This window comes from Thunnus thynnus, chromosome 20 (genome assembly GCF_963924715.1).
Source record: "Thunnus thynnus chromosome 20, fThuThy2.1, whole genome shotgun sequence".
Classification (NCBI taxonomy): domain Eukaryota; kingdom Metazoa; phylum Chordata; class Actinopteri; order Scombriformes; family Scombridae; genus Thunnus; species Thunnus thynnus.
Genome location: NC_089536.1, coordinates 10,042,000 through 10,054,535, shown reverse-complemented (window position 1 = coordinate 10,054,535; position 12,536 = coordinate 10,042,000). Strand labels below are relative to the sequence as shown.

General features: G+C 43.0%; 1 protein-coding gene across 8 annotated transcripts in view; it reads left to right on the top strand.

Moving 5' to 3' along the window:
• Nucleotides 1-8,257, top strand: part of nrxn1a (neurexin 1a) — a 61,832-nt gene extending 53,575 nt beyond the window's left edge. For all 8 annotated transcript variants that reach the window (XM_067576010.1, XM_067576013.1, XM_067576007.1 and 5 more), the window contains 2 exons: nt 5,523-5,601; nt 6,300-8,257. In XM_067576010.1, coding sequence (XP_067432111.1) covers nt 5,523-5,601; nt 6,300-6,601 — 381 coding nt within the window. In that variant the 3' untranslated portion in view covers nt 6,602-8,257. The remainder of the gene's footprint in view (nt 1-5,522; nt 5,602-6,299) is intronic.
• Nucleotides 8,258-12,536: the final 4,279 nt, after the last annotated feature.

Below are 12,536 nucleotides of genomic sequence, written 5' to 3'. Positions count from 1 at the left end.
AATATGCGTCTAGTAAACTGATGCAAATGGGACTCTACAATAGAAACACATAAATGTTATGGAGATATTTATAGCGGATGCAACAGCAGAGTCGATGTTAATGTCAGAGGGTACATTATCAGCAGGTACACCACAGTCGTCTGCTCTATTGTTCAGATCACTACTGAGCTCTTTGTGGGCGTCTGTGTGTACTGCAGTTCTTCTTCTGTGTCCATAAAACTGTGCCTGCTTGCTTGCCGCACTGAAAGATTTTTTTTTTTTTTTTCCCAGTGATACAAGTTGCCATGGAGATAGTGAGCCCCACTACCTGCTGCTTGATCTCTCTCTCTCTCTCCCATCCAGACTCCCATAGAGAATAGCTCCTCTGTGTATGAACCGCCAGCTGTTTCAGACATAAATAATAGAACGCAGAGAGCTGTGAGCTAAGCCTCAGGCATCAATAATGGATAGGAGAGCTGGATGGATAGCACTGCAGAGTGACAGCGTTGTCACAGGGGCATGTTTTCGCACTTCTCGGTCTCTCCCTGTTCATGTGTATATGTGTGTAGTTTTAAACAAAGTATTCCTGCTCCTATGATATGCTGATGTCAGTGTTAAATCCGGGATGCAGAGTTGTGCACTGGAGTCAATATCACTGTATGAGAACTAGGTCAGACCCGCTATATGCTGAACATACTGCAGTGTGTGTGTGTGCGTTTGCTCGTCTGTGTCACTCCTGCTGGCCCCCAACTCTGTGTGTTTGTATGTGTATTTGTCTTGTTTAAGAAGAATCTACAGCTTCTCCATTGAGGCTGCCTAGTGTTGCCTGGCAACCAACCTGGCCGTAACCAGAGCACACATACAATGTAGAGACGAACACAGAATGCACGCACACACACGCACATGCAAACACACAGGTGGATTGAGAACAATAGACTTGAGTTGCAGCACATTGCATCAGAGGAGGGGCAGTGAGCGATATCTTTTACAGGGGCGACTGTTCTGAGCAATTTATCGATTTCACGCACACGCCCCAAGTTTTGGGTGTGTTGAAGTGGATCTGCTGAAGTCGTCCCCTCCCTCCTTCCCATGGGTTTACTCCTATTGTCGGTACTTTGTGCAGGGAGAATATGTTATGCGCCTCCTCCTGAAGTCCACAGTTTATTGAAATTTTTTTTTTTTCCTTGCATGTTGAAAAGTGGAGGGGATTAATAATGCATGACAGCTGAGCACCAGCGAGGAGAAGAGAGGAAGAGATTGTGCGAGCGTGTGTGTGTGTGTGTGTGTGTGCGAGTGTTTATGCTAGAGGCTGCTCTGAGTCACAGAGCTTGACTTTGGTTTTTGATGTTCGGTGTCTTGTCTGTGGATGTGAGTGTATGTGTGTACCTGTGTTTGATGGGAAGACTGATAGAAGAAACCTTAGGCCCAGAGCGGCGTCCGATTGGGTGTCGGGAATCAGCTGACCCAGACAATTCCACAAGCCTTCTGAACATCTATCTCTCATTCGCTCCCTCCCTGTCTCTTTTTTTTTTTTTTCCTTGATATCTTCTTTGCTCTCTCCACATCTCTCACATCTTTTTCTCCCTCTTGCCTTTCTTCTGCTCGCTATCCATCTTCCGGAGATACTTTCTGCCTCCTCCCTTGCTCACTTTTCTCTTTTCCTTTCCTTTCACTCTCCTTTGCTTTCTCTCTCCTTCCATATCTTTCCATATTTACCCGTCACTCCCGCCCCCCTCCTCCTCTCCTCCTCTCTCTCCCTCCCTCCCTCTCTCTCTCTCTCTCTCTCTCTCTCTGTGGTTGAGCTCTAGTGATAGGCTGTTAATGCAGGCGGTGTATGAGTCTATCTCACCATCTGCAGTAGTGGAGCTAGCTTCTCTCTTCTCTCGTCAGGATCTCTCCATCAGCCTGCCAACTTCAGCCTGATTTTGTGTACGCTTGTGTGTCTGTGTAGATGTATGTAAATAGAAATAGACCAATGGAGCACATCTGGTTATTATAGAGCTGTGTGTGTACATGTGTGTGTGATTTACAGTTGTGAAAGTAGCAGTTGAATCTTCTACAAGAGTGTGTGAGAACAGAGTGCAGATACAATGTGTGAACTAGGCAGTCAGGGAGGCATGGACGGTCGTTGGCACTGTTCGGCTGCTCAGGTAGAGATTTTGCTCTTTCAGCATGCAGAAATCCTTCTCTTCACGCTCTCTCACTTCTTTTCTCTTTCCTTCTGTCTCTTCTTTTGTTTTCTCTCCTTGTCGTTGTGCGTCTTCGTCCATCATTATGTCAGCATGCTCTGTTGGTAGTCTATGAAAAGACTTGCAAAGATGTGGACAAAGAGGGAGGGACGGAGGGGCGGAGGTTTCATGGATGTACATGTCTTTAGTAAACTTCTGAGGCTTATTGACGGGATTTAAGTTGTGCTTGGCATGTCTCTAGTTTTCCTCGTGTTCTTTGTCTCCCATGGGATCAATAGTGCAATTGACATCCTCCCGGTTGAGTGGGGTGGTCAGCTGACAGAGTGATGTCACAGATCAGAGGAGGGGCCTTGTTAAATTCACTTGTCTGCTTTTATTTTTTTAATTTTTTTTTGTTTTAGCTGAAATCAGGATTCAGAGCAGGTTTCCATGGAGGGAACATAGGTGTCTTTCAATCAATAATCAAGCATGGTGGCCCGACATTGATCAGTGACAGATGTCAGGGGTGATGTGTTTCCTACTGGCTGATTGGTTCTTGTGCTATTTGGATCCTGGCAAAGGCACAGAGGTTTATTGACTGGCTGGATTCCAGAGGCTAAGCTCACCCTAGCAGCATTTGACAGCCCAGTGGGCAGAACTGATTGGAAAGGCAGTGGAGGAAAGAGACAGAGTCAAGCATCAATAACCTAATGTATGTTTCAGGCCAAACTAAACCACAGTAGACTTGTCAGGACTAAGACCACACCATACAAGGCCCGTGCAGGCTTTTTTTCCAAATGAATAAAGTAACTGGTTGCTTCTCTAACCTTATGTAATCTATGTTCTTAACAAAGAAAAGGCAAAATAAAGAACCAAGGATAGAGATGCAGCTTAATGAATACTGACTTTAAAATACTGACGGTAGGTTTCCGCTAAGGCATCATCGACTACTAAGTGCTTTGATTTGGTTCAGATTCTGTTCCGGTCTGGTTGTAATCTGCCTCTAGAGCTCGTTCTTTTTTACAGCTCTACCGCTCTCTCCCCTCTCCTTTATTCTGAGGGTTACTAACATCTACTGCAATGCATCACAATCCAATTTTAATTTAGTGCTGGCACTGAGCACCCAGTGTGGTTAAAACACACACACACATGCACACACACCGACACACACGCATTCATATCTCATGCCGAAGCGTCAAGGCGGGTGATGTTTAACAGTAGTTCATGAATATGCAGAGCACATTAGCACGGTGTTAAGTAAAGACCGCAGCACTTTGAAGTCCTCCTCCTCCTATCCCCTCTTCCTTTCTGTCTCTCTCTCTCTCTCTCTCCCCAATCGCCTCCTCCTAAAATTCCTTTTATCCATCCATCTATCTTTCAACTCCCTCCCTCCTTACCCCCCCCCCCCCCCCCCCCCTCCTCACACTCTGGCTAGAATGGCAAATCAATGCACAGGTCCCCACTGAGGGTGCACACTCCTGTTTTTTTTTTATTCCCCATCATTTTTAACAGCCTGAACTTAGAGTTGCCATGGCAACAGGAGGAGCAGGGATGGAGAGGAAAAAGGGCGCCTTTTCCATAGAGAGGCAGTGAGGCAGGGAGAACGAGTGGTTAGTTGGTTGATGTAGGTTGGAGGCTGAATATAAGTGGGTTATTGACATGATGCTTATGGAGAGGTGTTAAATAAAGGAGATTTTAATGAACAACTGAGTGCTTGGCGAGAATATTTAATGAAATCTCTTTAGCCTCACACTGCGCATTCTCCAACGCACATGAACATTAGCCGATATCAGATGGAGAGAGCAGAACAGAGGGAGACAGGGAGGTGTGGAAGATAGAAAAGGCCAGAGGAGAAAAAAAAAAGAGGGGGAGGGTCAAGAGAATAGGAGATGATAACTGGCTGTCCCCTTGTGGTTTTAAACGGGATCCAGTGTTTCTCTCCTCCCTCCTCCTTTCTTCTTCTCTCCTCAGTACCCTAGTTTTGGCCGCCTGCCATTGCTGGGGGCTGTAACAGGCAAAGTGTTTGTGGCAAACTGGAAAATGGGTGGGCGACGGACTGGCTCTGTCTATTCACACATGTAGAAAATAAGCAAAAAAATCACAGCATCGGCCAGGTGTTGATTACTGAGCCCTGAAATGTTTTTGTCTTTCTTGGAGATTTTATGGATAAATGTGTGTCTATGTAGCAGTGGGGTCCAAAAGTCTAAGACCACTAGTCAAGATACCTCTATATCTAATTTTTTTTTTTCATTACAAATGATAAAATCAGCTTAACAATTTGAGTGACAAGTTGAATCTTTGAAAATTAATTTCAGAATTTTCAGCATTTGAGCTGGCATGGAGTCCACAAGTTTGGTCTTCAAGTAGTTCTAGCAAAGCTTTGAGGTGTGTTTGGGGTCATTATCCTGCTGTGGTATGAATCCTTCTCCACAAAGATGCAAACCAGAGGGTATAGCATGTCTCTATAGTGGTACCTCTCCTTGGTCTGGGTGTAGTCGGCTCGGTGCAGGTGTCCAACTCCAGACTTGAATATTCCCACCGACATGTTTCACTGTCAGTTTGATACACTGCGGCATCATTTCTCTCTCCTGTTTGTCTCGTTACATACACCCCTTCTGTTACTGCCATAAATCTCAAACTTGGATTCATCAGTAAATAGGACTTTTTTTCCAGTCATCCACTGTGAAATGCTGTTATTTCTTAGCCCACCTCAAGCGTTTGGCCTTGTTTCCCCTCCTGAGAAGTAGTTTAGAAACTGCTACTTGTCCTCTGAGACCACGACAAGACAGTACTTCTGCTGATTGGAGTCTTGCGTTCTTTATTTAGCAAATTCTGTGTCTGCGATGAAGTTTTCTATCTCCCAGGGAACTAAGTGTTTTAGAGTTCCTTAGAAACATTTAGTCTAGCCATGATTTGATGCTGAAAAAGCCCCTCTTTTCTTAGAATAACAATTTGACGTCAGACACTTTCACTTAGTTATGATGCCATGTTATCCACTATCACGATGCTATTTAGTAAGCAACGATCTGCTGGAAACTTGAGGCACGGCCATATTTATAACAGGTGAACACTGGCTGCAAGTTGAGTTACTTGAACGAGCCTCTGATGAGTAGAACAAATCAAAGTTTCAAATGAAGAGACACAACTGAAGTAAAATCTGACCTTTTGTACAAAGGAGTTAAGTTGGTCAATCCCACACATTTGCTTAAATTTGATTACTGACCTAGAAATAGTGCATAATCTTAAATATTTCTTCTTCATTTTACTTCATAACATCTTGTGTTTTAAATGTTTCCCAATCCTCAAATTTTCTGAGAAGAAGACTTTTGGATCCCACTATGTGTGTGTAAGTTTTTCTGTATCCTCTCTCTGTAGTCGGCAGATGACTTGCTGGTGGCGTCAGCGGAATGTCCAAGTGATGATGAAGACATTGACCCATGTGACCCCAGTTCAGGTGAGATCCCACAAAAATACACATCACACTGCCTTTTTAAGCTTTTTTTCATGTTTCCTCCACTCTCACTGTTTCTCAGGGGTTTTTTTCTACCACTTTGTACCTCGCTGCAATGAATTTTTCATTTCCACTTAGGTTCCTGCCTCCAGGCATTACCTAACACTCTCCATCCACTCCCCAATCTTCGTTTCCATCCCTTACTTTGCTCTCGCCACTCTTCACCTTCCCTTTTCCCTTGTTGTTAATCCTTTATTTTTATATCACCTGTCTCTATCCTTTTCTTTTCATCCTTTCCTACTTGCAAATCACATGCAAATTCTTCTACCTACAGTCATTTAATATGGTGGCATATATCACTACTCTGCAGCCCTCGCTCCTTTTGTATGTCATGCAGTCTCAAATGTATGTAATAAAAATTGATATAAGTGCACCTGTTCTCTGGCCCTCCTCTCAACACTGTGTAATATAATCTGTTTACACATTATGTGATAATATGGAAACAGCTTTAGCCCCAAGCTGCAGCCTTCCCTTGCCAGCATGTAGCATTATGCAAAACTCATGTCAAATAATTCATCATGAAAATGCCTTGTATCTTCTTGCTCCAGCTCTCCACCCACCATCTTGACATGTAATCCAAATTAATAATGTATGCAGTAAACTGTAATGTAACATCACGTTCTTCCCTGCTCTCTTCACAGCCCGTCCTCCCCTGCCGGAGGTGAAGGTGTTCCCAGGTCCGTCCGAGGTGGTGCGGGAGAGCAGCAGCACCACGGGCATGGTGGTGGGCATTGTGGCAGCCGCTGCCCTCTGCATCCTCATCCTCCTCTACGCCATGTACAAGTACCGCAACCGCGACGAGGGCTCCTACCACGTGGACGAGAGCCGTAACTACATCAGCAACTCGGCCACGCAGCCCAACGGCAGCGCCAAGGACAAGCCGCTGGGCATCGCCAAGATCTCCAAGAACAAGAAGAACAAAGACAAGGAGTACTACGTCTGAGGCGGAAGATGTCCGACACACAGACATATACGCATACACCTTTATATATAACGGTATATGTACATAAATAGATATATTCTCAAAAAAAAAATACACACATGCACACTGACATAGACATGCTGATGTTAATGTTTACTCTCCAATAATCACACCTGCACACATACTGGCAAGCACATACATACACACTTTCAAGCACACATACATTTAAGCACAAACATACACACACATACAGACTGGCCTGAGGGCAAGGACCCTTACTGTACAGTATTTACCAATGAGCAGAGCCTCTGAGAGAGGCTTGTTTTATGAACATATACACCATTCCAAATGATTTAGAAAGCACCAGTTCAACTCCCAGTTAAGAACCATTTCGGGGGCAGCCAGCTAAAAAGATGAATCACACCCCTGCCACAGTCGGACCTCTCCTCATGGACTCAGAGAGGTCAAGGAAGACTTTAAGTGAAGCACACGGCAGACTGAGTGTGTTGAGCGAGAGGGCAGAGCACCAAAACAAAGATGATGTAAAAGCACCAAGATAAGCACTAAGTGTCTCTTCCAAGCTTCTTGGCCTTCCTCCCTGTTAGCAGACGGGACTCAATGAAGCACTGAAGATGCTGAAAAAAAAAAAAAACAAGCACACTGACGGTCCAAGTTTAACCCCACGCAACAGGACAGGAAATCAGGGTGTAGCCATAGAGACAGTGAATTATGGTCGAATAAGCAGAGGCAGGGCTGGTGCCGTTAATATAAAGGATGGGCTGTGGTTGTTACACTGCAGAGCTGATGTTTTATGGCGCCCTGTAAATCATGACGGTGGAATCAGCTGAAAACTGAGAGATATTTCCTGGACAGGATACTTGAGACTTCAGATGCTACCTACAAAATACACCAGTCATGCATGACTGCGCTGTCACACACATATTACAGTACACATGCACACACACACACACACACACACACTGACACATGAACAAATACCAATCTACACATGCAGACATACACGTACCTGCAATGCTAAAGACCCACCATATCTTCACAACTGAAGACTATACAAGAAGACAATGGTGAAAATGACAAAGACCATTATGATAATTGTTATGGCAATGATTATGATGAATATGAAGAACATTTGGGCAGTATAGACTCTTTGGGGAAGGGAGGGAGGGGGGTCTTATTGCACGTGAATTATCTTACTCCGTGTGATTTATACCGCGTTGAAACTCCAGAGGTTACACCTTGACGCACCACCATCATAAACTTACCACCTTGGCTTGAAGTATACCTGAATACGCACTTCAAATGGTTTTTCAGTCTGTGGGATTCAACAATGATTTAATCTACGAGTCGACTCTCAGTTCAAACCCTCATTGACAAAGTGTGACCATCTCGAGTGTGCTGCATGCCTGAGTCTCTGAGCTGTGCTGTGGAGTGGTGGCGTGTGCCACTAAGTCCAGAGGTGGTAGGTTTGTTTGTGGGGGTAGGAGGAGGAGGAGGGTTGCAATGTAACTCCAGTGCAACACCCGGATGTGTGCGCCCACCACGGGCCACGCCCTGTTTTCTAGCCTGATGTCTTATAGGCCACGCCCACTAAACCTGCTCTAACCAACCACCTTCTTTTTTTTTTTTTTTTTTTTAGCAAAAACCAGCCGAGGAAAAGAATCAAAAACAGAATAAAGTAAATGTTACCATGTGTTGCTAATAGATAGAAAAGTCCAGTTCATGATGCCATTGGCTATTTGACAACTTGAGTTGCTTTGATTTCATTGGCTCTCCCTTTTCTCTCTCTCTCTTTCTCTTTGCGTCCTTTGTCTTCATGCTATTGGTTGACTGATTTATCAATCCTCATGATGTGACCAATACAGGACAGACAGATGGGTTTTCCGATGGGCTACAGTATAATTATCTGTTTATGGACTTCTGCAGTGTCTGAGCCCTCAGCGGCTCAAGAATTGTAGCCCCATGATATATCAATACGAACCGTGCCATGACGTGAACCAGCCCCTCCAGTTCTTCCAAACAATGTAACCGACCAGTCAGATGCATGCAAAACAGACGAGGGCAAGAAAGGACATGAAAAAGACATGTGTGTGAGATTTCAAAGTATAATATTGTCAAAATTAACTTAACATTTTCCCTTATTCTCTCCATCCTTAACTGGCCTTTCAGACCTCCTTTTCCTCCCTTCTCTTGTTTTCCCCTCGTTGAGTATGTTTCCCTCTCTGCCCTCCCAGTCCCCCTCCGTGTCTATCGCTTTCTTTTCCCTCTATCTCTGTTGTGTTGCCATCTGAAACAAAGGAGGTGTCTCAACCAATGGGATTCTACATCTAGGTGTTCATTAACCATGTTTATTTTCTATATGTACAATTTTTCTACAGTATTTACTTTTATTTTTATTGTTACGGTTCTTTGATGAACATAAAGTGGAAATTTATTATGAAAAATAGTTTTGAAGATTAATGAGTAAATAAAATATTACCCAAGTGAGCCTGGAGTGCATTTGTGTGTTGGCTTTTGCAAACCAGTCGCGACCAGCAGTGTGTTGACAAGCAGATCTTTATTTTTTACTTATGAACTATCTACAAAAAGTCATTCCCTCTTTTTCCTTTAACCTCTCGTTTCATCAAAGTGAGAAGCAACACTCTTCCAAGTCCCACTCCTTCTAACTGGGACAGTAGACACGCAAGTACATAAATACACCGAGCACAGCTTTGAAGTATGACTCAGTGCAGTGAACGGTATAAGTCTCTGCAGAGTTGCTGTTTGCTGGATGAAAGATCCCTGAGACTGCAGAGTTGAGTTTGTGTCCTCAGGTGAGAGGAGCTACAAGGACCTGCTATTTAAATAAACACCTCCCAAGTCTCCCTATCGTGTTCTCTCACTTTTTCTCTCCCTTTTACGTTCTCTTTGTCTTCTGCTGAACAGTCTGTGCTCAACAGAAGGCTTGTGTTAGGCTGTAACCATCTGCCACTGTGTTGTCCTTGACCACAGCCAGCTAGCACAGAGATAAAGACAGCCCTGCTATATTTATTGGGGTAAATAAGAACCCCAATGCTCACAAGTGGCCAATCAGTTACCTTTTTTTTTAACATACAACATTTAAAGACCTACACCAGCAGTCCCATGAGGTGTTTCATTACACATCAAAAAACAAAACTGTTGGATGGATGACAACTGGAGAGGGGACCACTCTATTCTTAGATCCACCACTAGTGAAGCCAAAAATGTGATGTTTGCCCTGGGGATGTTGCCAGAGGAAAGGCCATGTTGTTACCTTAATAAGAAAGGTTTATCCTTGACAGTGCCCATTTTATAGATTGTTATCCCGGACCCAGGACCAACTAAGTATCGCTGGCAATCTTCCAGAACTTGGACTGATCCATTCATAAATGCATTACAGGAAGAATGTTGAAAATAAAAAAACTCACCAGATGGTAGGCAGATCACTTTCAAAGTACATCCAATCACTGCTAACAATAAAGGTGAAAAGAACACAAATTGAGGTTGATAGGCTTGTACAATCATCAGTAAACCTTTTTAACGGCTGCCATTTTGACTTATCGGAAAACCACAGGTGGATCTAATAACATTAATGATGGCTCCACTCCACTGAAGTTTCCCACTAAGCTAGTCCAATAAATCAAAAAGCTCAATAACAGGACCCTGGAGGTGAAACATCCAAATGAAGTGCATCCATTATTATTGGTATCACCTGTTCTTTGGTCGAAATCTTCCTGTGAAAAGAGCGTATTGACTTTTTAATTTTATGCATTTATTGGTTTATTGAGCAAAGAGGGAGTCATAGCTCCTTGACATTTTCATCAACACATCCCCTGCACAGGTGCAGAATACTCAGCAACATTTTTAATCTACAAGTTCATATCATGAATCAGAGACACACTCATACACACGCACACACTCCTTTTCCTCAGGCTGTCATTTCAACTCCTTTGTGCACCTGCATCTCGCAGAGTCTGTCTATCTGCCTAACTTTCTCTCGCTCTCTCTCGTCCTGTTTCTTTCTTGCTGTGTGTGTAACTGTGGGAGAGTGAATGTGTGAGGGTGTGTTTTTGTGTGTGGTCGTGTCAGGAGCTCAAGGCTGCGTTTTTCCTCCTGCTTTGGAATAAATCACAAAGTGCTCTATTTCTCCACATGAAGTTCCCACAGTGCAAAACACACACACACACACACACAACTATGTTTCAATACAAGAGACGACAAAATGTGAGAGAAAGGAGAAACTGAGGTCGCATAAAGGAGAAAAAGTCAAAAAAAAAAGATTGTTTGTTACATAAGTGTGTGTCTGTGTGTGCGCACATGAATGCAGAGTGTCCTTGCAAGCTGGCTGAAGTGTGCTTGGCTCAGCCAGCGGAGAAGAAAGGAATATTATGTCCATCGTTATCAAGCTGTGCTCATCATTCCACACAAATATGATGAAGGAGACAAAACAGATTCACGTCTGCTCCCCATAATTATTCTTACTGCCGGTTTGTTGACGTGACTTTGAAGCTAAAGGAGACACCATCAGCCCAAAATAAAAAAACATATTTCTCTCGAAAACTGTAAATAATATAGACTAACTTGCCAATAAAACAAGCATAACAAGCAAAAAAGGATAAACTGGCATCCACTACAGTACGTTCTTTTAGAAGCTGAAACCTTTGTGATTTTAACAAAGTAAACAACTGCAGCTCCCATGAAAATTTATGGTAATGCTTTAGATTGCAGCTCGCCGCACACACAGCGTAATTGTTCCCAATTTACAGTGTAATATTTTGTACTGACGGTGTACCAGTAGAGTACGTACCGATCCAATACTTACATGCAGGTACATTAAGGGAACACGATGTGAAGTTAAGGAATAAGTGGGTAACAATCTGTGAACTGTCAAACTTCTGTATTTTTCAACCCTGACCCGATTTTGCTATCTTTTTGTGTGACTAATGGGGACAACAGTTTTTGAAATTGATTTAGTATTGAGCGAGAGCGCTTCAGCCAGCAGCCATGAAACAGGCTGCGATGTAATCCTTTGGGGCAATAGCACCTGTCAATATACACCCACTAAAAGTGCTTGTTTTTGACACTGACAGGCTCAGACCGTCATTATAAGTGTGTGACAACATTATGGAAAGGACCATACAGAGAAATAAAACGTTTTTCTTGACCTTTCACTTGATCTGGTCTGTTTGTTATTGCATCTAACCAAGTCTCACTCAAACTGAAATCTCACGAGATTGAGTTGTTTTCGAAATCAGCTAAATATTCAGCCATGACAGAGTTGGAGTGCCAGGAGGAGTTTGTTGTGTTGGAGACTTTATTGCATCCTCCATGACATTTGATTTGATTTAATGTAGTTTTTCTCATAATATCAAACTAACTAAACTAAAAACTTAGTATTATCTAAATTTGCTGGCCGAAGCACTTGTCTATATTTTGTCAGTTTTGGGGCTCAGTCATAAGTGGTCTTGTTCAGGAATAAGGTTAAGTTACTTCACTTATGTATACTATAATTACTTTTTCCTCCGTTTTTTTCTTTGTTTGCTATAATACTTTCCTGCTTTTTATAAGAATTCACTTTTTGGCGACAAATAGGAGTCTTGTGGTCAAGTAGGATTAATGAGTGTGTAATTTTCAAATCTGTTGAATAAGAAACAAATGTGTTCAAAGAAGTGTTCAAAGGCATCTTCTGCAAATTTAATTAGCATTTCATCCTGTAACACTATGTTAGTTTCTGTGATTGCTTGTTTGTGTGATTCCATCTGAAGAGGAAATTTTAGGAGTCAAAGTGTAATGACTGGAAACTGGGAAGTGTATAATTACGTCATTTGTAAAATCAGGAAATGTCCTTATCAAAACATCTGGTTAAGATCCATGCTCTGCTGTGGTGATTTTCACACACACACACACACATAGACACTACCCAGCAGAGACCTCCTAC